Source organism: Aspergillus eucalypticola, assembly GCF_003184535.1.
Source record: "Aspergillus eucalypticola CBS 122712 chromosome Unknown BO83scaffold_11, whole genome shotgun sequence".
Classification (NCBI taxonomy): Eukaryota; Fungi; Ascomycota; class Eurotiomycetes; order Eurotiales; family Aspergillaceae; genus Aspergillus; species Aspergillus eucalypticola.
In genome coordinates, this window is record NW_020290285.1 from 198,199 (window position 1) to 221,430 (window position 23,232).

The following is a 23,232-nucleotide window of genomic DNA, read 5'->3' on the forward strand; positions in this document are numbered from 1 at the left end:
AGTTAGTTAGTAGTAAGAGTGGATGCACTCCAGTTCAATCAAGAGGGGGGATGTGCCTATCTGGTCGGGAGAGGCGACCGGCGCTGAGGGGCAAAAGGGGAAAAAGTCAAAATACTAAAGAGAAGGAGAGGAAAAATGGAGAAAATCAAAAGGGATTTTCCCCCCAACGGGCAAATACCGCCAAACAATCGGACCCAAGCACACTGCGCCACGCTGCTTCAACTGTAGACCGGAAGAGTGTAAGCTAAAAGTAGAAAAAGCAGCCAAATCGACTAAGACTAAAGGATGGTCAGATGAAGTGGCACCACGTTTAGTCAGGGTTGCTGGTCGAGTGAGGGAGTTAGGGAGTTAGCTGGTCAGACGCCAACGTCGATGAATAATGGCTGATGATTTAGTTAACTAGAAGACGCTCGATGATGCCACCAGCTGCGTCTGGTTGGATTGTCCTTGCTGGGGTTTAGGCCAACTGCGAAGTATATCGGTGGTATAAGAAGTGGGCAGGAGTAGCAGCAGGGAGGACAACTGGATTCAAACAGGATTGATTGGCAACAATGACGATATAAGAGTCGGATCGTCTCGTGAATGTCTTGGGAGTGATGATGATTATGATGAGGGGGAGGAGCAGCAGCAGCAGCAGGATGACTCTGAAGAGAGTACTATGATTATGATCCTCTTTGCATTCGAATTCCTGGTGCAGAGGGAGCCAACAGATGGACTGCAAAGCAGCGGTGAAGTGGGAAAGTGAAACCAACGATGGGGTCTTGTCACAATTAGGAAGCCCAAGGGCCCGCTTTGCGAAGAACAACAGCAACAACCGTTAACAGGCAAGTTGCAATAATGGAGAACCAACGATGAACGATTGGCAAGGAGCGGTCAATCATTGATGCCTTTCAGGAGAAAGGCAGGATGAAAACAGGACAATTGGTTCATATACAATGTCCAAAAAGTAGATCACAGGAGGCATAAGAATACGGAATACAGGATCGAAGATTATTATTATTATAAAACAGCCACCAGAAGGTGATATAGAGAATGAGACGTATCATCCTGCAAACGAAGGGAAATGAAACTGGACCTGATGTGGTACAAATACCCCGGTGGTGTTCGACCGTGGGTTTATCTCCGATCCATGAAGGAACCATTTTTATTGGAGAGATTGGTACCTGGCGAGAAGACTTCAAGGTACAAGAGAGAAAAAAACTAGTAGTATCTAAGCCTTGACTTTTGTTGACCTTCGTATCATGTTGGCTTCTCGCAAACCCTGAAGCCCTATGTGCAACTGCGGCATCAAGTGAGAGGGAGATGCTGGGCCGTTCTCAGTCACATCTTCATCACGGTCACGGCGGGCGCTTGGCCAGAAATCCATCTTGCCTGTCCCATTGCTAGCGTCGAAGTTACGACGCAAAGGAGACTAAGCCATGGGTGTCTGCAGGACTGGTTGTCTGTTTGGTCATCCACCTGGTGGTCCCCGGCAGATGAGCGAATTCGACTTTGCGACCGTCCGTCATCAGCCTGATTGATCTGCGGGGCCTTTTCCACGAGGAGATGTCCCTCTATGGAGTAAACTATCCATCTATCCGGTAGTACTCTGTAACTAACTAGCAGTAATAGGTTAGTAGTAGTAGTAGTAGTAGTAGTAGTAAATAGTAGCTGAACAGGGCACTCTCTGCCTGGTGAGCATCTAGTTACTACTAAGCAGTAAGTACTACTTACTACTGTTTGGTTTCTAGGTTGATAATGACTAGCAAGTAGTAGTATCTACTGCGTACTACCTCCCATAAGTACTCCGTACCTATGGTAGTACATCGTAACAGAATCTTTCTTCTCTCATTGCTCTGATTGAATCACCGAGACTTCCAACACCAACTAATCAACGACGTTTGCTTCGATCGGAACACACCCTCTCCCTCAGCACCGGGGGGACTTGACCAGTCAGGCCGAGTTGTCAACCACCAAAAAGACGCCGCGAGGAAAGAAACCCCGCACCGCCTCCACTTCCCTCACTTCCCTCACTTCCCTCTCTTTCCTTCCCAAACGCCGACTGGCAAACTGCCACTGACTGGATCGACTCCCACACACCACCTTGGGTCTGTTTTGCCTCCTTATAGGCTAACCCCATTAATGGTCACAGCCTTTGCCCTTCACCGGGAGGGATTTACAGTCCAATCACATCAGCAGTCACCTGCGTATGCGCTCTGCTAGCTGCATCCTATTTTGGGGTCGCCTCACCGGACACGATGCGCTGGGTTCGGCAGTCCATCTGGAATTGGCACAGCGAATTCGCTGCTCTCCTTCCTCTTACCTCCTCCTCTTGGCTTCTGCTCCTACAACAGCATCCTTACTACTTTGAATGGACTAGTCCGGTGGAGTGGAACCAGCCCATCGCAAAATGGTCTCATCCGTACAGGGATGATACCTCTTCCTATGCGTGGGGTAGAGGAAGAAGAAAAAAAAAAGGTACCTCGGCTGGCTGACTGAACTTCAGGAACATAATGGTTATGGTACCTGGAGGGGCGTCGTCCATGGTTACAGTCCATCATTATCCATCGATCCGGTCCGGGCGCGCGTGAATTAGTCCCGTGGATTGTTCCCGGAAGGTCCCGCCTTTCATTTGTCTCCGTCTGATTCTCCAGAAACTAGTACTACTCACTAGTTAGCTACTACTTCCGGTTCCTCACGGCTGTGAAGGGGAAGGGAAAGGAAAACCATGAATTCTCGTCAGTGGTATGGTCTTCCATCCCTCACGACAGTTATCTTCTGTCACAAGGTGTATCCTGCGAGTTTCGCGGGGTAAGGCCCCGAATCGTGTAGATCTATCAATTTGATCGGCATCAAACGGCCAAAGTTAAAAACGGCTGATACAGAGCATGGCAACATGGCTGGCTTGCTCACCCTGGGATCGTAACTAGTGGTTGCAGGGCTTGTCTTGTACCACGCAATGGCCTGTCAGCCTATCTCGCCTGTCCCACCCCCAGGTTATCCGTGCCCATGACACGCCGCACCGAACGTTCCTCGCCGAGCTGATTGTTCTCGAAGGAGTAATTGGACCCTGTGCAAAGTCATCTGCACCCGATGTCTGCTGCACGGCTCAGCCAACAATTCGCGCCCGCTGTCCATGCAATGATTGTCCCGGCATTAGTTTGCATGGTGCTGCTTCACTTTCGCGATCCCGCGCATCCAATGAGACGCTCCCAATAGCCTTCGATCAAGGGGCGCTGGTGCTCCAGCTCTTCGTCAAGGCTCGCAAGTGCAGAATTGATGCAAAACGTTAACAGGAGCTTAAGGCAGCTGTACTCAGGTTCGAAAGCTTTTCCCGGGCTCTGGACCATCATCGGCTCGGGCGCGCTGTCAGATGAAGCGCCCATTGTTTTGTCTGCCAGGCCGAGCGAGTCGGTTGCTGCGGCCCCGACATTTACCCATAGCCGAAAAGGTGTGTAGTGTGTACTATTACAGCATTCGTATGACATGTTCCGATGAACGCTGAAATCCTGGCCTGTTCCTTTGGGAGTGACAGGCAATAAGCGGGGGGCTTCCTGTGAGGCCCATGCCTGTGAGACTTGCTGACCACAATGTCCTATGGTACGTACCTTGCTGGCTCACATCATCCGCCAATGCAGGCCTTCATGTGGGGTGTGGAGGTCCCAAGTGCCTCGTGGGAGAGGTTACCTACGCGTTCAATGTTAGTGTTGCAGTAAGCATTGCGAAACAGGCCTCCCCTCATCAGCCAGCTGCACCCGGGGGATTTTACCACGGCGCCCACCACCAATGATGTTGGCGAATATCAACCCCAACTGCATCTTATCAATCCAGTTTGGCGGCTACCTAGCCTTCTTGAAAATCGGTCGTTACCCACCGGCCCCATAACAAATCGGTGGCTACGGCTGAATGGAGGGATATCAAGGCCTCTTTAGCGCGCTAACCTCAGTTCTGTGGCGTTGCTCGGTTTCATTTCACGCCCTGATCCCGGCAGCGTCGTTACGGGCGGGCTGCCTACGTCCGCATCTCTTAACCCTTTCAGCTTCTGCCTTCACAGCTGACTCTGGATGTAAAATCTATCTCATGCCTAGCATATCTAATCACTACAATGAAGAGTGGAGGAAATGGTGACGGTGTGGGTTCAATCCGCAGCATCAGGTCGACCCGTCGTCTGCCACCTTGCGACACAGTCAGGTGCTCGAGATGGTGGCTCGGTGCTCATGCTGTGCGATCGTAGGATGTCTCAGCGATTGAACCAATTCCATCTAGGAAGCGATGCGTGGTGCTGTCTCGACCAAAAGAACAATCGATACCAAATAGGTCAGTCGCAGGTTCTTGTGGCGCACTTGCGAAAGCCTCAAGTGCAAAAAATATCTCCCCGACTGGGAGTCGAACCCAGGTCTCCCGCGCTTGTTCCTATTAAGGATTGACAAGCGGAAATCATGACCGTTAGACCATCGAGGATGTTGAGTTGTAACGTGATTGATTATTTTGCTTGAGAATGTTGCTTATTGTTCAATCGGAAGATTGGCCAACCCGATTGACATCATAGCTTGTAGCGGAGCAGATCGGTTTCTTTCCAAATCGTGAACCATCCAAGACCCACTGTGGGTAAGGGGCGTCGATAACGATACAGATAACTCGACGATCTGATTCTCCACGCAGACAGCAGCATAGTACACAGCACTTCCCTGAGCTGTTCTGATGTTCTGATGTTCTTCATGCACGCAGCAATAAGGGAGATAGGCTCACAGGGTCCGCTCACACATTGCAGTCAGGAGCCTAAGTAGGGATTGGTAGGACCCGATGCTCCGTCTCAACCCCGCCACACTTCATCACTGTCACTCATAGGACAGCATCAAGCGCCTCCATTCCGCGGCCTGTTCTGAACAGTCTCTAGTCCTGGACTTTGACTGGTGTATGCTCAAAGGAATGGTCATGACTATCTCCGTCTGGCTCTGGTCACAGACCTCTTGCTGCCATACCCGTCTCAGAGTGACTTGGTGATCCTGCTCCAGTCTACAATAATGAGCAAAGGATGTCATTCACCCACATCACGTTTCAGATGATCTTCCATGGCCATTCGACACCTGGAACTGCCATTTTCATTTGCTGCTTATGAATTTCAACGTAAGCTCCCAGTGATCATTGTGTGCTGTTTACATCCCCTCAGCTACCACGCTACCCCTGCTTTCCCGATCTTCCACTTGTTCCATCCCGGGTTTCTGGTTCATCAAATGACGGCCCGACACAAGACAAAGAGCAAGGGAGCTAGGGAGCATCACCACCACACCACTGCCTTGCTGCTCTTGAGTCACAGCGTAACTTATTCCCGCTCCTCTACAATGACCGACAACCAGTCCCAACCAGGCCGGTGTATATACTCAAAACAGTATGGGGCGGAGTGCTCTACATGGCTGAAGTGTCTCCCAAATCCAAGGCAGCCAGTGATGCATCCCACCCGAAACGGTCGGCCATACGTCAAACCGCAGGTCAAAGCTCAAGCTGCCTGCTGCACGACAAGAGATATTCCACCTTGCACAGCCAATCGTCGGAGTCAATGCTAACCTGGCCATCCAGGACAGACGACATGAGCTACACATTCTAGCCGTGGGGTTCATTTCCTCCCTTCTCCTCTTCCCAGACCGGTAGTTCTAGATCGACCACAATAGGGGCATGGAACCGTTTCCCACCCCGATGCGGCCAACTGGTCGCCACGATGGCCGCATTGACAATACATGTTTCGCGTCGCCTTAAATTAGACCCGTCTTCATTCTCAGTGTGTCCTTCCTCTAAGCACAAAGGTCGGAAGGATGACGTTGATTGATCGGCTTCAGAGCCTTGGAATCCTTCAGATGGCCACTTTAAGGACGGTAACAGCAGGGCCGTTTGTGATGGTCGGAACAGTTGACTGGCTGGCGCTCGAAGGTTGTTGCCGGCAAAGTAATTGTTATCGATTTTGGGTGCCTTCTTGCCCGTGAGATCGACCAGGCTCTGCTTCTTACTGCCCGGGGCAGGCAGCATAACTGGATGCTTATGCTCTTGGACATCCACCGTTGGTGATGACGATGCCTGCGAAGAATACCATCGCACCCTCTCCGAGCCTCGCGACTCGTGTACATGGCCACATACTGCTAGTGATGGCCGAACTTTGCTTAATGCACCCCGCAGGGCTGTGCATCCGACTGAAATGCCTTCAACTCGGCTATCGCAGTGCGAATAAGGCGGCGTATGGGTCACGGTGATATCCGTGTCCAATGGAATGCTGTTCCAAAGCGCACCAGCATCTGAAGACTCGTATCCATACGCCCAAATTCCAGGTGACTGGGAGTATGGAGAGCCAAAGACCTTGAAGATGGTATTTGGGCCGTTAGGCCGGGTCAACCGGATTAGTGCTGACTGGTGCCTGAGATAGACTATTGACGGTGATGCTTGGGTTACTATTTCCAGACACTTCTGGGTATCTTCTAGATGTTGGCCGTGAAAGCTAGACCCGTATTCAGCGTAGAAACCCGGGTCTAGTGTGATATCATGGTTTCCTGATGATTACCGGTACTTAGTACGTATTCTTTGGCCATCAAACTTCTTCGTCTCCTTCAGCCCTACGAGTGGCCTTCTCGGACAACAAAGCCCGTACTTAGAGGCCCAATATTTGGCAGTCTGGGCGGGAGAGAGACGAACCGCAGATGATGATTTTGACTTCGAAGTCAGCTGCAGCAATCCAGCTCATTGTCTTACGCAGTTCAGGAGCGCTCCCATGGTTGGTGAGGTCACCAGCATGGATTAAGACATCTCCAGCAGGAAGCTTAAATCCGGCCTCTGACGGCGTGTAGGCATGCGTATCAGAGACACAGACAAAACGTGTCTTTCGACGCATCTTCATGCTTTTTGCCCTGATCCGACGCCCCCTTCGTGTTGAGCTGTCAGCACAGCCCGATGGCGTTACTGTTTCAGTGAAGGCTTAGCGAAGCCGTTCTGTGTTACCTAAAGCGGAGCGGACTATAGTTAACTAGCTGCAGTGACAAAGGCGTAGTTTCAAATGCTGCCGTCACTCTAAAGTTGTTGTCCAACATCAGCTGCCGTCCATATACGGATGTCAGCCCTTAGGCACAGAATTTGCTAGAAGGTTTTATCACGGTACCCCGAGGATTGTACCACCTGACGAAAGGACAAGCCTGGCTAATATTCTCATTATGTGTTTTAACATTAAGCAGCAGATGAAAATGCAACAAGTTGCGCCCATGTGCCATCAGGCCATGCTGAGTCAGCGGTCTGGCCAATGAACTCCGAAAGTCTCCGCCTGGCCCGTCGGAGGCATCCGGCATCAGCCACCAATGATCGGGCGCCAATCTCACCCCCCGAACAAGCCGAGTGGAACCGCCTCTCACCATTACATGATGGAGGAATCACGCTTCAGCGACCTCACGATACAACCTTCCCCTGTTCCCCTCCCCTTCTCACCTCACCCTGCTCAGCCGCCGTTATCTCAGCTGCATTCTTCAGCATCAATATTATTGCTAGTTGTGGCTGAGGGTTTACCGTCAGCCCCTCTGCTTCATGATGCCCCGCTGGAAGCGCAGTAAAGCGCGCCCCGAGAAGGATGCAGCAATCAGCGGCGGCAATCCCGGTGTATCCCCCGACTCCCCTACGGCTCATTCTACTGCTGTGGCCTCCCTTCGCGCTGTTAGTGGCTGCTCTCCCGATGCCATGAGAACGACAGCAGTAACCCAAGACCAGGCACCATCCGACCCGGAAGCGATTCGAAAGCTAGCCAAGCAGCACGCCGAGTTCGGGCCCCTGGGCGATCCGTCGCATCTCTACACCAGCGAGCATCCCGGCGGAGAGATCCCTGACCCGGTCATTGATGAGCCTCCGTACTTCGTCGTCCTCACCACCTACGTCAGCTTTCTCGTGCTGATCTTTCTCGGCCATTTCCATGATTTCGTGGACAAGTGGTTTCGCTCCCATACTTACCGGCACTTGAAGCCCCAGAATGGCTATGCGTCATTGTATAGCGACTTCGAGAGTTTCTATACGCGACGCTTGAAGCAACGGATTAATGACTGCTTTGAGAGGCCGATTGTTGGTGTTCCGGGCAGGCATGTTACGCTGTTGGACCGCACGACTGAAGACAACCTTCATTTCAGACTTACGGGCACAACGACGGATACGCTGAACCTGAGTTCGTATAATTATCTGGGTTTTGCTCAGTCGGAAGGCCCATGCACCGACTATGCCGAGGAGGTACTCCGCCGGGATGGCATTTGCATTGCATCGACTCCCGAGGGAGGAATCACGAAGCTTCATGCAGAAGTGGAAGATCAAATTGCCCGGTTTGTGGGGAAAGAAGCCGCAGTTGTGTTCTCCATGGGCTTTGTGACGAATGCGACTATCTTTCCCTCCATAATGGAAAAGGGATGTTTGATCCTGTCTGATGAACTCAATCATGCGTCCATCCGGTTTGGTGCTCGTCTGTCTGGCGCGGCTATTCAAGTCTTCGCGCATAACAACATGGCCGACCTCGAGAAGCGTCTCAGGGAGGCAATTTCTCAAGGTCAGCCTCGCACGCATAGACCGTGGAAGAAGATTCTTGTTACCGTGGAGGGACTGTTCTCTATGGAAGGTACCATGTGCAACCTTCCCCGGATACTGGCATTGAAGAAGAAGTACAAGTTCCACCTTTTTGTTGACGAGGCACACTCCATTGGAGCTGTTGGACGTCACGGACGCGGAGTTTGCGACTACTTCAAAGTAGACCCGGCGGAAGTCGACATCCTGATGGGAACGTTTACCAAGTCCTTCGGGGCGAACGGTGGCTATATCGCGGCCGATAGAGCCATCATTGACAAGATTCGCTGCACAAATGCTGGTCAAATCTTTGGAGAAGCCCCGTCGCTTCCTGTCCTGGCTCAGATCTACTCCTCGTTGCGACTCATTGCTGATGAGGATCCTCTTCACCCGGGCGAGGGACGCGAGCGGATGCAGCGCCTGGCTTTCAACTCGCGCTACCTTCGGCTTGGATTGAAGAGACTGGGCTTCATCGTCTACGGACACGATGACTCTCCTATTGTGCCGTTGATGCTGTACAATCCGGCCAAGATGCCCGCCTTCTCTCGAGAAATGCTGCGTCGCAAGATCTCCGTGGTTGTTGTGACATACCCTGCCACGCCCCTGGAGCTGTCACGGGCGCGACTCTGCATCTCAGCCGCGCACACTAAAGACGATCTGGATCGCATCCTGCAGGCGTGCGATGAAATAGGCGATGCATTGGAGATCAAATTCTCTTCAGGCATTGCAGGTGGTCTGAGGGAACCATTGTCTGCGCACGATAGCTCGAAGGGACCCAGGATGATTGAGCCTCCCCGTTGGCCTCTCGAAGAGGTCATTGCAAGGGGTACTTACGACGCAAATCAGCCTCTATACTAGGTGGATGTCACCGCTTAATGTGATTAGAAACAGGATATTTTTCAACGCCGCATGATGTTCAAGAATACACACGCCAAGAACATATAGCTAATGCCCTCTTTCTGGATTCGACTTGGGCGTTACGGGTTGTTTGAATTCTTTCGCTGAACAAAAAACGCCGGCATGTGAAGACGCAAAAGCGTACTTGATGATATTAATATTAATGTATACAATAATGTTTTCTTTCTAGACAATATACAAACCCTCGCTGGACCCGGAGATCTTGTTCATATGGCGCTTACTCTTTTAGATAATAAGAAGAATCCTATGCTAAATCGAGGTCAATTTTTGATTGAATTGCAATAGGAGTTTCATTTGCTGTTCTTGGGCATGAATGCGACCGTGGAAAATTCATATCGTTGAGTTTGAGTACTAGTATTAAGGAGTGCCTGGACTGTCTGGGGGAAGACTGGGTCTCTATCTAGTGTCGCGATACAGTATTTGCGGGGTGGACTTAGCATTGGTGTCGATGGAACATGACGGCACGCATAGTCACAATGAAGTCTACCATCCAAGGGGTGAAAAAGTTACACCACTCCCAATATAAGTAGATGAAATACTGAGCCAACCTATCAGACCTCCATGGCCAAACCCCAAAACCACATGGAGATTAGGACTCGCATAATAACAACCATAATAGATAAGGAAAATCAAAGGGCCCCTTGACGATCCGGAACGGTTCACGTGACCTACAAGCCACGGGCGTTAGGGCTGTGGCCCTCGAACGGGGCTCTTCCCGCACAAAGAGGAAGTAGCGCCGCTCGCTTAGCGACGACCAGCGAACTCATCCGACATCGTTGTGTGCGTTGAACCTAGCCCACCAACGACAACAACCGCCGACAACATACATCCCAAGGGAGTATCCTAGAGCAGCGCTCTTCCTTTCGCTGGATATATCCTTTTTGAACCGGTGACAGAGAGCAGGATGTCCGCCATCGAGCCAGTCGTGCGTACCGCCCCATCCCGAAACCTTTCACCCACATATACATACAATCTCCTTGAAATTGAATATACACACACAAAGACATGTCAAAATGAAGAGGGCGTCACAGGGCTCTGGAGTCGGGGAATTCACACATATATACAAAAGTACAATTTGTCGCTGACTTGAGTTCTTGGGTTTTTCGCAGGTCGTCATTGACGGCAAGGGACACCTCTTGGGTCGCCTGGCCAGCACTGTTGCTAAGCAGCTGCTCAACGGTCAGAAGATCGTCGTCGTGAGATGTGAAGCCCTCAACATCTCCGGCGAGTTCTTCCGCGCGAAGCGTATGTTCTATCCGACCCGGTTTCTTTTCGATTTCATTTTGCAATATGGATTTTTCTTTGGGATGATTGGGAAGAAGAATGGGGAATTGTGCGACGATTCGCGGGCATATTGAGGAGGACATCGACAACTGCATGGAATGGCTGCGGAGGAACAAGCAACACATTTGTGCTGGTGGACAAACGGGCTGACCTGGATTTCGCGATATAGTCAAGTACCACGCCTACCTTCGCAAGATGACTCGTTTCAACCCCACCCGCGGAGGTGAGACTACCCGATGACTTTCCCCCTTTCACGATGGGGGGAAAGACGACGCTTGATTTTTTTGGGGGCTGAGTGCTGAATCGCTACAGGTCCCTTCCACTTCCGTGCCCCCTCCCGCATCTTCTACAAGGCTGTCCGCGGCATGATCCCCCACAAGACCGCCCGTGGTGCCGCCGCTATGGAGCGCCTGAAGGTTTTCGAGGGTGTTCCTCCCCCCTACGACAAGAAGAAGCGCGTTGTCGTTCCCCAGGCTCTGCGTGTTCTCCGCCTGCGCCCCGGCCGCAAGTACTGCACCGTTGGTCGTCTCAGCCACGAGGTTGGCTGGAAGTACCAGGACGTTGTTGCCAGGTACGTTTATACTGCATTGGAGGGGATGATATGGGGAGATATTGGAATTATTGGGTGCAGAAAGCTAACGGATTCGTTTTTTCTACTTGTACAGACTTGAGGAGCGCAGAAAGGTTAAGAGCAGTGCATACTACGAGCGCAAGAAGGCCGCTCGCCGCCAACTCGTCCACGCCCAGAAGTCGGCGGGTGTTAACGAGCAGACCAAGAGCCAGCTCGCTTCCCTCGGATACTAGATACCTAGTTGCGCGGCTGGTTGCTTGTGTTTGTGATGGGATGGGATGGGATCGCGAAACGGTTCTCTGCGAAGAAGATGGACAGCAAACCGATCGACCTTTTTCTCACTGTCCCTACCTTTTCATGAAATACCACAATTCTTATGTTGTGACGCACATGGAGGCTGGAGAGATCGATTCTTTCTACAAAAAAAATACAGGAGTCACTTGGGATGAAAGGTTGTTCAAAATAGCTGACCCGTTATTTCGCGCCGTGGCGGTTTAATCCAAGAATTTCTTTTCAAGAGTTCAAATGACTTTGCTGTGACGAATCCGATGCACCATTTACCACCGCTACTACTACTACTACTACTACTACTGGCCCCCTGCAATTATGTGTATTTCTAGCCCGCCACCGGACGGAGAGAGAGAGAGAGTACTGCCTATCTTGTACTTGATTTGCGATATGCGACTACCCAGGATGCCGGACGAGGCTCCATGTTTCATCACCTACCATGCCGTGCCCACGCGATGCTGCCCCTATTTTGTTCCTGTGTAGAACGATGCCCTGAGCGCCACCGATTGCCAGTCCAGATGATGCGTACGACGTCACTAGGAGCCGTATCAGTCACCCAGTAAACCCCCCAACTTGCCCATTGGAGTTCCGATCCGATATGCACTCCTACGATAACCGATACAGATGGTAGATAGTACCTAGTAGAGATACATCACGACACCGCCTGGGCAGCGGACAGGATCAATGGGATCCACCTCTCTTTCAAATTAGTGGCCCCGACACACTTAATATCGCCTGGCGTATTATGTGACTATCTGTCTGATTTTTAGTTACCTCATATCTAGATAGATTAAATAATCCTCCTCAATCATGCCGCACTAACATAGCTGCAGACTCTCAAACACCGGTCTCGTCCAATTGATCATTAGAGGCCATTAGCGCTGCTTGCGATATGACTGGCTTGGTCATTGGCTGATTTGAAGACATTTCTTCAGCCGGTCTGTGCTAAGCAACATCCCTGTATGTATTCTGCATACTACATAATTTCTTGGTTCAGTATATCACAATTGTGTAAAGAGGGTTTCAAAAGCACGGGCATGCGATGAGTGTGACCAACTGACCATAGATTGAATTCGGTCCGGAGATTGTTCAAACTAAGTGGGTACAGACAGGCACTACTTACAGACAGCAACTGTGGGTGGAAACGGATCCGGATCCGGTGAGTTTAGTCTACCGTTTATTTGATGTATCGGTCTGTCAATGGGTCTAGAGAGGTAATGATGGTATGATTGTGGTATAGAGTAAATAAATCAATTGATTTTTGCCTGTGAACAATAGTACAAATTGATACTTCTGTAGGATATACAATCCTCATCATACATAAGATTATGTTGAACAGACCTTCATTAGGTATACACAGTAGATGGTCCTCCCGGCACTAGTTCCAGCCCCAGCCCAGCCCAAGAATTGGTCCCCGTCCGCTTTTCCCTTCTCCGTCTCCGCTTACCGACGGTGATGGATGATGATCTGCTTCCCCCGCATCTTGTTCCTCTTTTTTTACCTTGGCTACTATTACTACTACTGTCTATTGTAGTACTACTTACCCAGTAGTAATTAGTCTTATTACCCTCGGTCCGGAGGTATCCCTCACTAAAATCAACCCCAGGTCCCCTCCCATTCCCTTTTCCTCCTCTCATCCTCCTCCTCCTTCTCTTCTCATCAAATCTCTCTTCTCGTCACACACACACACACACTTGATTGTCCCCTCTTTCTTCCTCTCTATTGGCCAGTAATTCCACAAATCTCCAAACATTACTTAGTAGTAGGACTGGCCATCCACCCTTGAATCAATTCAACCATGTCTTCCGCCAAAAATAGATTATCCGGCCTCTTAGGCCATTTGATCCCGTCCTCTTCTTCTTCCACACCATCTACATCCGATACCCAAGGCCCTTCTACAGATCAGGGGCAAAACAGCAATAACAACAAAGTCAACTTCCACACACTTTCGCCCGCGTATTTCCTGCAGAGGTCGGCAGCGATTGAACCGGACGTGAGTTCATCTACATTGTTCTCCAACTGAATAGGCGCAAATGAAAACGTTAGCGAATTGTGGCTAAATGATGTCTTCTTTTGGTGGTTGTAGGCAGAAGCTATTTACCACATCACATCCGATGGTCAGGAACTCCGACGAACCTACCTCGAGTTTGCAGACAGGGCAAGAGGATTAGCGTATTTCTTGAAGAAGCGCGGGTTCAAAAGAGTCGGCATTCTGTGTCCCAATACCCCGGCTTTCTTGGAGTCTATTTTTGGGATTGGGGCCGCCGGGGCGGTGAATATTGGTGAGTCCATTGCTTTCTATTTATTCTTTGTGTGTGGTGTTTCATGCTGACGGTTCTAATCTCTGCTAGCTGTGAACTACCGACTCAAAGAAGATGATATCGCTTATATATTTACGCACTCGGAAGCGGAGGTGATCATTGTGGATAAGGAATTCCTGCCCTTGCTGCGCGTATATAGGGAGGCGAAGCCGGAGATTCCCATCATTGTGGATACGGATACCGATACCGCGGAGGGTCAATTGTCGGGTCCCTTTGACGAGGCGGTTTTGGAAGGTCTCAAGTACGATATTGCTACTGGAAATAAGGGCTGGGAGGGGCTGCAGGCTCAGGCTGGTTCGGAAGATGATGTTGTTGCTTTGGCATATACGAGTGGGACGACGTCGCGGCCGAAGGGTGTCGAATTTACAAATCGGGGTGCCTATTTGGCTGCTTTGGGGAATGTGGTCGAGTCTGGGTTGAATGTATCTAATGGTCGTTGTCGGTATTTGTGGATCTTGCCGATGTTTCATGCTGTTGGTGGGTACTGTTGAGCTCAATTGCATGTCGTGGATGGTTACTGATATTGTTTCTAGGTTGGACATTTCCGTGGGCTGTTACTGCTGCGCGTGGTACGCACTATTGTCTGCGCAAGGTGGACTATGGGCAGATTTGGAAATTGTTCAAGAAGGAGGGCATCACCCACTTCAATGCGGCCCCTACGGTGAACACGCTGCTTTGCAATCACCCGGATGCTGAGCCACTGTCAACGCCGGTTATCGTCCAGGTGGCGGGTAGTCCGCCTACGCCTCATCTGTTCGAGCAGATGACCAGCCTGAATCTGCGTCCCGTGCATGTCTACGGTATGACGGAGACGTATGGCCCTACTACCAGGTGCTATATGCTACCCGCATGGGATCAATTACCACGAGACGAGAAGTTCCGGAGGATGGCCAGGCAAGGCCATGGTTTCCTGACCAGTCTGCCAACGCGGGTCATCAAGACGGATGTGCCTGAGGGCACCATTATCGACGTCAAGCAAGACGGCAAGGAGATAGGCGAGATTGCGTTTGTCGGGAACATCTGTGCTCAAGGTTATTACAAAGACGCCGAGGCGACGCGGAAGCTCTTTGCTGGTGGCGTTCTTCATTCGGGCGATCTGGCTGTCTGGCATCCCGATGGAGCGATCCAGATCCTGGACCGAGCCAAAGACATTATCATCAGCGGTATGAGGACACCTTGACTATTGTGGTAGCCTTCGTAGGAGTCTGGGCGGTGCATGCTAACGTCGTACAGGAGGCGAAAACATCTCGTCTGTCGCACTGGAATCCATGCTGGTGACTCACCCGGACATTTTGGAGGTGGGCGTGGTGGCGGTGCCTGACACACATTGGGGAGAGCGACCCAAGGCGTTTGTAACCACGAAGCAAGGTCGGCACCTGGAGGGGAAAGAGGTGATCGACTGGGCCCGGAACCAAAGTCAGATCAGCAAGTTCATGCTTCCGCGGGAGGTGGAGGTGGTGGCGGAACTGCCCAAGACGAGTACGGGGAAAATCAGGAAGAATGTGCTTCGGGACTGGGCGAAAGGGGCACCGCGATGAACCTAAGTTGAGGGCTGGGTTGGGTTGTGCCCAGGAGAGGGGAAGAAGGGATGGTGTGATGGTGTGATAAACAATAGAAACTGCGTGGTGGTTATTTATAGGGCTATATGTAAATGAGGCTGTTATAGACTGGGAGGGGAACTCGCTATCACGGTCCATGTACTTTTCATTGTTCTCGGATAGCATAGACATGTTGGATATTTTAATCCGGACTCTTTTTTGATTCTTCTGAGACTGAACTTGGGACTTTATGAGCCATGAAGAAAGTACAGGTATTTTTAGACGCGAGTTGAAGATGGATCGGAGCGCACAGACATCCCCGGGGTTCTCGGTGATGCCCTGAAGAGAAGAGTTGGACAATAGTGGCATTGTTTGGGCGACGGACAACGATGAAACGGGATATGCAAGTAATGCTCGATGGATGGGTCGGGCTACCCAGATGGATACTTAACACAGATCGTCACATAGTGAAGCACACAAGTGCGTCGATAGTACTTTGTAGCAGTTGTGCTGTCTTTGGGCGCATCAGAGAGGGCAGGCAGGCAGGCATACTTACTATGCTCCCTCTGCCAGCATCCAGGCCTCGAATCAAATAACCCCAGCCTATTGTCTGTGCACAGGGCAGGGCGTCAAAGGGAATGCCTTAATTCACCATCCAATACAATAAATCTCCCTCAGTTAATTGATCATCTTCATGCCACTAGGGAAAGTCAAGATTGGGCAGTGCTGGTTGCTGCTGGGGCTTACCTCACCAGGCACAGTGACGGTGGGCTGCCGACCGGGGCTAAGATTCCCCCTCTCTTCTTCTTCTCTCACTCTCTTCTCTTTCCCTTTCACATATCGTCACACCCGCCCATGCGATAGTTACCCGCCGCCCTGCTTTGCCTGCATCCCTCCCTCTCCCTCACCCTCTCTCCCCTCTTCCTCCTCTGGTAGAACACTCAACTACCTCACAAACCTCTCCCTTCTTCCTCAATATTTCACCTTTCCTACCGATACTCTCTACTAAATCCCCCAGCTTTGCCTTTCAACGACTGGCGCCTTCTCTTGCTCCCCTCGCATGCCCTTCCGACGCTGGGCCTCCACACCCCTCCTCTCTCCCTTCCTTGCCTTCCGCTCGCCTCCTCTCCCAGCTGCAACTGCTGCAGGCACGCCCGACGCGCGTTCTATTTTATAAGCGCCCTTGATCCGCTGTCCCCTCAAGTGGAACTCGATTCTCCTCCGCTGACTTGGGTCTTATTGGACATCGACCCTTTCCCTCTATCCCTCACGACCCGGCTTCGATCTCAGGAACCATCCGCTCTTACACCTGCAGACAACATCCTCCCCCCGGTTGGATCCACTCGCATCGGACCCAACGCGCATCTCACTCGCTCTCTCTCTCTGTGTGTGACGACAGTCGATGAGACACATTCCATGCCGATCAGCCTTCCATATCCACGGTGAGCGAAACCAGGACGCAACTGAGCACGACCAGGGCTCCGTTCCCGCACACTTGATCCCCATCCCGACGGCGGTCCTGATGCCCCGCCAAAGGCAACCCGCTCGGTTCTCGAGCGAAGCTCCCTCCGAATCCTCGACCTCGTCGACGTCTCCGGATCGCACTGCAGACGAGGATACCGACTTCTTCACAGCCCAGGCGAATGACTCGCAATCGTCGGTCGGCGTCGCGACCCGTGATGCCCATCCCCACCATGACACCGACTTGTACCTGCCGCCGATCGGGCGTCTACCCCCGGAGATTCTCATCGCCATCTTCGCGAAACTATCCTCGCCCTCCGACATGTTGAGCTGCATGCGCGTATGCAGGGGATGGGCAGCGAACTGCGTGGGCATTCTCTGGCACCGGCCCTCATGCAACAACTGGGACAACATGAAAAGCATCACGGCCTCGGTGGGAAAATCGGACAGCTTCTTTCCCTACTCGCAGCTGATCCGGAGACTCAACCTATCCGCACTGACGGACGATGTCAGTGATGGCACTGTGGTGCCCTTTGCCCAGTGCAACCGTATCGAACGTCTCACGTTGACCAACTGCTCAAAACTCACGGACAAGGGTGTGTCGGACTTGGTGGAAGGCAATCGGCATCTGCAGGCTCTGGATGTCTCTGATCTGAAACATCTTACAGATCATACTTTGTATACGATAGCTCGGAACTGTGCGCGGCTGCAGGGCCTCAACATCACGGGATGTGTCAATGTAACGGATGACTCGTTGATCACGGTGTCTCGGAATTGTCGACAAATCAAAAGGGTAAGCGCTTGTGCTGGTATATCTGTACCATGTTTGGGGGGAGGCTCGACTAACCTAGCGCAGTTAAAATTAAACGGGGTGACGCAGGTTACTGACAAGGCCATCTTGTCGTTCGCCCAAAGTTGCCCGGCCATCCTGGAGATTGACTTGCACGACTGTAAGCTCGTCACCAACCCGTCAGTGACGTCGCTCATGACGACGCTGCAAAACCTGCGCGAGCTGCGACTAGCCCATTGTACAGAAATTGACGACACGGCCTTCCTGGAGCTCCCCCGGCATCTGTCGATGGACAGTCTCCGCATTCTTGACCTGACGTCATGCGAGAGCGTCCGGGACGATGCCGTTGAGCGCATTGTGGCTGCAGCCCCGCGTCTACGGAATCTGGTGCTGGCCAAGTGTCGTTTCATCACCGATCGTGCGGTTTATGCCATTTGCCGGCTCGGCAAGAATCTACACTACGTCCATCTGGGCCACTGCTCCAATATCACTGATGCCGCGGTGATTCAGCTGGTCAAGTCCTGCAACCGCATTCGGTATATCGATCTGGCCTGCTGCATTCGTTTGACGGACACGAGCGTGCAGCAGCTGGCCACATTGCCCAAGCTGCGGCGAATTGGCTTGGTCAAGTGCCAGAATATTACGGACAATAGCATTGAAGCCTTGGCAGGATCCAAGGCGGCCCACCATTCGGGGGGCGTCAGTAGCTTGGAGCGGGTGCATCTGAGTTACTGCGTTCGCCTAACGATTGATGTATGTTTCTGAGGGAGCATCTACTTGACATTTGATAGCATGCTGACTAGCGCACAGGGAATTCATGCTTTACTTAATAGTTGTCCGCGATTGACACACCTGAGTCTGACGGGCGTTCAGGCCTTCCTGCGAGAAGAGCTGACGGTCTTCTGCCGCGAGGCACCTTCGGAGTTCACGCATCAACAACGAGAGGTGTTCTGTGTGTTCAGCGGCGAGGGCGTCAACCGCCTGCGCGACTTCCTGAACCGCATCATCCCGCGTCCTCCGCCGACGCGAGACACCGAGGCCACGATGTATGATGATGATGAAGAGCTAGAGGACGAGGAAAACCAAGTGACAGGCTTGATGCATGCGACCGCCGCGACGGCCATTCACGACGACGACTACATTGACATTGGACATACCCATGGTTGATACCCCCGCCTTCTTACAGCGAGTCTATTCACATCGGAGCCTATCATTTTGCACTTGCTTGCTTTTTATTTTTTTTTTATTCGCCGCCTGTGTTGTACTTATCCGCGTTTTGCCCTAAAGGAGGGGTTGATTTTCCCTCCTGGCTGTTGCAATGGCTATTCGGAAATTTGCATCGGATCGCGGCTCACGGGGAGCTGCCTTCTAGGATCGAGGGAGGTTGTGGTTTATTTCTCTTCTATTTCTCTTTCTCATTCGATTGGGGACGAACATCTCTGTGGATTTTCTTTTTCCCGGAATGATATATACCAGGCGATGGCATAGTGCTGTAGAGAAGCAATCCACGGTGTGCGTGAGTGTATGGGGGGGAAGAGAAAGGGAGCGAGAGACTAGATAGAGTATCTATTGTTAACTGCGAAGGATGGCAGAGCGACCATGTGCATGGACGGAGTTTTAGCTAGCAGCATTTGAATCCCAGCATCGGCTTATTTTTATGGTGAATTTATCTCCGAGTACTATATAGTTAGTGACAGGGAGGTACTTGGTGGTACAACGTCACTTTCCCCACCGCCTTCCCGCCCACTTGATCATCAATCAATCGGCGTCTCCTCACTTCCTCCGCATCGCTGCTCCAACAACCAACGGAGCACTCCTGCAGAGCTGCAATCCTCCGATGGCTCCTCTCAGGCTATCGCGAGCCAATCCACTGGCCTTCACCCCCTGGCCCGTCACCCTGATCACCACCGTCGTCTATCTCGCCTTCCTCATCCCACTGCTTATCGTGCATCATGTCGTCCCCTCGCCTCCAACTGCCAACCCCAATGGTCTCGACCTCACCCAAGCCTGGGCCGATCTCCAAGTCCTAACCGACGGTTTCCACCCGTACAACTCGCGTCGCAACGACGAAGTCCACACCTGGCTTCTGCAACGCATCCACGAGATCCTCGACGCCGCACCTTCGGCCGACCAGTACCTCTCCGTCGATGAGGAGAAGCCGAAGCCCGCCGTCTTCGTCTTCGACGATACACAATCTAACCTCTCCTTCGTCGGCAACTCCCTGTCCAGCTCCAACACCGCTGTTTACTTCGAGGGCACCAACATCCTCGTCTACATCCGCGGATCGGACGATGATCCCGAGAACTGGTGGGAGGAACCCAACGGTGTGCCCTCCGGCAAGGGCGGCGTGCTGGTCAACGCCCACTACGATAGTGTTTCAACGGGATACGGCGCCACTGATGATGGTGTCGGTGTCGTGACTTGCCTGCAGCTGATTCAGTACTTCATGACACCGGGCCATGCGCCGCGGAGGGGCTTGGTCGTGCTGCTGAATAACGGTGAGGAGGACTATCTCAATGGCGCGCGCGTGTACGGCCAGCATCCGATCGCTAAGTTTCCCCACACGTTCCTCAATCTGGAGGGTGCGGGGGCTGGCGGTCGTGCTATCCTCTTCCGCAGCTCGGATACCGAGGTCACTCGTCCGTATATGAGTTCGAAGTATCCGTTTGGGTCGGTGTTGGCGGCGGATGGGTTTGCGACTGGTCTCATTGCTAGTCAGACGGACTATGTGGTGTTTGAGGGGGATTTGGGCCTGCGGGGACTGGATGTTGCGTTTATGGAGCCGAGGGCTAGGTATCATACGGAGCAGGATGATTCGAGACATACAAGTAAGAGCTCACTGTGGCACATGTTGTCTGCGGCGGTTGCGACTACGGAGGGGTTGGTCTCGGATAAGAGTGCGCAGTTTGATGGCGCGCCCAGGGATGATGCGAAAGTTGCGAGCGGGTCAGGGTCCAAGGCTGTTTGGTTTGATCTGTTTGGGACGACTTTCGTTTTGTTCGAGCTGCATACGCTGTTTGCGTTGTCGGTGACGCTGCTCGTGGTTGCGCCGCTGGCTCTGCTGGTGACGGGTATTGCGCTCACCCGCGCGGACAAGATGTATTTGTTTAGAACGTATGCAAAGACGGATGATGGTCTGGACTCGACTTCTCTGCGGGGTCTACGTGGTTTCTTCCGGTTTCCGTTCCTCTTTGCGATCCCTACGGCTGTCACTGTTGGTCTGGCGTACCTGGTGACCAAGGTTAACCCGCTGATTATCCACAGCAGCGAGTATGCCGTCTGGAGCATGATGCTGTCTGCCTGGATCTTTTTGGCTTGGTTTGTCGCGCGGGTGGCTAACACTGCTCGTCCGTCTGCGCTGCACCGCATCTACACCCTGACCTGGATGTTCGTGCTGGCCTGGGTACTCCTTGTCATCTCCACGGTCTACCAGAACCAACGCGGCCTGGCTGGCGGCTACTCCGTCTTCTTCTTCTTCTGCGGCACATTCCTCGCCACTTGGATCTCCTATCTAGAGCTCTTCTCCCTGCCGCGCAAGTCCGAGTTCGCGAACCAAAACCGGCCGATGTCCCGCCGGGCCAGCAGCTACGGCGGCAGTCGACTAGGCACAGCGTCAGGTGAAGACCACGAAGAAGACGACGACCACGACGCCGAAGAAGAGGAAGAGGAAGAACATGAGCCCACCGAATCGACCTCCCTACTCGGAGGCGGCCAGCGCACCACCTTCGCCAACTACGTCCGCGTTTCCGGCGACCACCGCGGCTCTGACACCGACGAGCACCACCACTACCCAGGCGTCTACGAGAACGAGCAACGCTGGAGCGGCTCGCTCCCAGCCTGGATCTGGACCCTACAATTCCTCCTCATCGCCCCGCTAGTCCTCATCATGGTTGGACCCCTCGCTCTCCTCCTGACCAGCGCCCTCCACCAAACCGGCCAAGACGGCAGCTCCTCCCTATTCATCTACGTCGCCATCGCAGCCCTAACCACATACCTCCTCACGCCCCTCCTCCCCTTCATCCACCGCCACACCTACCACCTCCCCGTCTTCCTCCTCCTCGTCTTCCTCGGCACCTTAATCTACAACCTCGTCGCCTTCCCCTTCTCCCCGACCAACCGCCTCAAACTCTTCTTCATCCAAGACATCGACCTCACCACCGGCTCCACCACCGCCTCCCTCGCCGGCGTCCAACCCTACGTCCACGCCGCCGCTTCCACCCTCCCCAGCACCACTAATCAAAACATCTCCTGCACCGAACACACCACCCGCGGCACCAAATGCGCCTGGCCGGGCCTCGCCCCGCGCGTTGTCCCAGACACACCATACTCCGACTGGCTCGACTTTACCATCTCCCAGCAACACAACACCACCTCCACTGATAACCAAAACAACGACGACGAAGACCACCAACACCCAAAGCAAGCCCGCATCACCTTATCAGGCCGCAACACCCGCGCCTGCAAACTCCTCTTCGACTCGCCCATCTCCTCTTTCTCCGTCCTCGGCTCCGCCACAGATCCCCGCTTCCCGACCACTTCTCCGCACGGCACGAAGGAAATCCGTCTGTGGAGTAGAGAATGGGAGAATGAGTGGGTCGTGGATGTTGCGTGGTCGGGAAACACTACCCATACTGACGATGATAATGGTGAAGAAGAAGAAGAAGAAGGGAAGTTAACCGGCAAAGCAGTCTGTCTCTGGAGTGACAACAACTCAAAGGGTGTTATCCCCGCGTTGGATGAAGTCAGACAGTTTGCGCCCAATTGGGTGGCGGTTAGTAAGGCTGCGGATGGGTTGGTGGAGGGGTGGAAGGGGTTTAGCATTTAGTTTGGTTTTTTTTTTTTTTTTTTACTTGTGGTTGGGATGAGGGAAGTGGTGAATACCTACCCACCCTCTTTCTTTGTTGTTTTGTGTGGTTTTGTGTTTTGTGTGTCTGTTTGTCTGTTTGTTTATTTGTGATTGTTATCGTTGTTGTTATTGTCTGCCTAGCTGGCTAGCTTACTTTACATTGTTTGTTTTGTTCTATTGTTTGTTCTATTGAGTGCTTTGATTGTGTTGATTACGAGGCGATGAATTCCATGTCATGCGTTGCAATGAGATAAATTATATCTCATTCATTTCACCGTTATTACTAACTATCTCCCTTCTACACTTCTTACACGTACCGTTCATCGGCACTACGTTACTACCACATCTCATCATCACTTCACTTCACATCATATCAATCACTACATGTTTGAAAACCCAGTATGGCATTGTAGCAATACAGGTATAATACATTATAACTGGGAGCGAATCGGGTGTGTGTGTGAAAACAGTAGAAAGAACTAGGATACATGTGGTTTGGTAAAAGGTAGATGCAGATGTAGATGTAGATGTAGTAGATGAAAAGACAAGAAGAGAAGAAAAGGAAAAAGAAAAACAAATCTATCTTCAGTTTCAAGGCCGTCCGTCCGTTCCATTCCAAAGGGGGAAATTTAATCTCGTAGCACTCCGAATCATTCGTTCAATCAATGAGT

General features: G+C 52.1%; 9 protein-coding genes and 1 non-coding gene across 10 annotated transcripts; 8 read left to right on the forward strand and 2 right to left on the reverse strand.

Moving 5' to 3' along the window:
• The first annotated feature begins 1,804 nt into the window (after positions 1 to 1,804).
• BO83DRAFT_378071 (uncharacterized protein) lies at positions 1,805 to 2,604 on the forward strand. Its single transcript, XM_025531158.1, has one exon. It carries the CDS (start codon positions 2,238 to 2,240, stop codon positions 2,472 to 2,474), a length of 237 nt encoding a protein of 78 aa, XP_025388423.1. The 5' UTR covers positions 1,805 to 2,237; the 3' UTR covers positions 2,475 to 2,604.
• BO83DRAFT_398417 (uncharacterized protein) lies at positions 2,499 to 3,864 on the forward strand (the record flags this gene model as incomplete). Its single annotated transcript, XM_025533249.1, has 7 exons — positions 2,499 to 2,566; positions 2,689 to 2,790; positions 2,867 to 2,901; positions 3,037 to 3,267; positions 3,381 to 3,430; positions 3,515 to 3,691; positions 3,811 to 3,864. The coding sequence occupies 7 exons, from the start codon at positions 2,499 to 2,501 to the stop codon at positions 3,862 to 3,864; spliced, it is 717 nt and encodes a 238-aa protein (XP_025388424.1).
• A 486-nt stretch (positions 3,865 to 4,350) lies between these two features.
• On the reverse strand, positions 4,351 to 4,440 carry BO83DRAFT_t152. Its single transcript has one exon. It is a non-coding gene; the product is annotated as a tRNA-Asp (tRNA).
• Positions 4,441 to 4,875: 435 nt separating this feature from the next.
• On the forward strand, positions 4,876 to 5,820 carry BO83DRAFT_22739 (uncharacterized protein). The gene is made up of 2 exons (XM_025526868.1): positions 4,876 to 5,755; positions 5,814 to 5,820. Exon 1 carries the CDS (start codon positions 5,052 to 5,054, stop codon positions 5,541 to 5,543), a length of 492 nt encoding a protein of 163 aa, XP_025388425.1. The 5' UTR covers positions 4,876 to 5,051; the 3' UTR covers positions 5,544 to 5,755; positions 5,814 to 5,820.
• BO83DRAFT_22640 (metallophosphatase domain-containing protein) lies at positions 5,562 to 7,196 on the reverse strand. The gene is made up of 2 exons (XM_025526856.1): positions 6,658 to 7,196; positions 5,562 to 6,515 (listed from the first exon to the last, which is right to left on the reverse strand). Exons 1-2 carry the CDS (start codon positions 6,857 to 6,859, stop codon positions 5,581 to 5,583), a joined length of 1,137 nt encoding a protein of 378 aa, XP_025388426.1. The 5' UTR covers positions 6,860 to 7,196; the 3' UTR covers positions 5,562 to 5,580.
• A 337-nt stretch (positions 7,197 to 7,533) lies between these two features.
• Positions 7,534 to 9,402, forward strand: BO83DRAFT_311654 (putative serine palmitoyltransferase 1; the record flags this gene model as incomplete). Its single annotated transcript, XM_025527486.1, has 1 exon — positions 7,534 to 9,402. The coding sequence occupies one exon, from the start codon at positions 7,534 to 7,536 to the stop codon at positions 9,400 to 9,402; it is 1,869 nt and encodes a 622-aa protein (XP_025388427.1).
• Positions 9,403 to 10,366: 964 nt separating this feature from the next.
• Positions 10,367 to 11,550, forward strand: BO83DRAFT_312313 (60S ribosomal protein uL13; the record flags this gene model as incomplete). The annotated part of the gene is made up of 5 exons (XM_025527510.1): positions 10,367 to 10,387; positions 10,572 to 10,707; positions 10,916 to 10,969; positions 11,059 to 11,317; positions 11,412 to 11,550. The coding sequence occupies 5 exons, from the start codon at positions 10,367 to 10,369 to the stop codon at positions 11,548 to 11,550; spliced, it is 609 nt and encodes a 202-aa protein (XP_025388428.1).
• Positions 11,551 to 13,280: 1,730 nt separating this feature from the next.
• Positions 13,281 to 15,811, forward strand: BO83DRAFT_23011 (putative AMP-binding domain protein). Its single transcript, XM_025526895.1, has 5 exons — positions 13,281 to 13,598; positions 13,692 to 13,887; positions 13,957 to 14,403; positions 14,460 to 15,089; positions 15,160 to 15,811. The coding sequence occupies exons 1-5, from the start codon at positions 13,404 to 13,406 to the stop codon at positions 15,462 to 15,464; spliced, it is 1,773 nt and encodes a 590-aa protein (XP_025388429.1). The 5' UTR covers positions 13,281 to 13,403; the 3' UTR covers positions 15,465 to 15,811.
• A 1,175-nt stretch (positions 15,812 to 16,986) lies between these two features.
• Positions 16,987 to 18,882, forward strand: BO83DRAFT_311715 (putative ubiquitin ligase complex F-box protein GRR1; the record flags this gene model as incomplete). Its single annotated transcript, XM_025527488.1, has 3 exons — positions 16,987 to 17,718; positions 17,782 to 18,468; positions 18,526 to 18,882. 3 exons carry the CDS (start codon positions 16,987 to 16,989, stop codon positions 18,880 to 18,882), a joined length of 1,776 nt encoding a protein of 591 aa, XP_025388430.1.
• Positions 18,883 to 19,511: 629 nt separating this feature from the next.
• BO83DRAFT_378081 (M28 family metallopeptidase) lies at positions 19,512 to 22,563 on the forward strand. Its single transcript, XM_025531159.1, has one exon. The coding sequence runs from the start codon at positions 19,553 to 19,555 to the stop codon at positions 22,538 to 22,540; it is 2,988 nt and encodes a 995-aa protein (XP_025388431.1). The 5' UTR covers positions 19,512 to 19,552; the 3' UTR covers positions 22,541 to 22,563.
• The last annotated feature ends 669 nt before the right edge of the window (positions 22,564 to 23,232 follow it).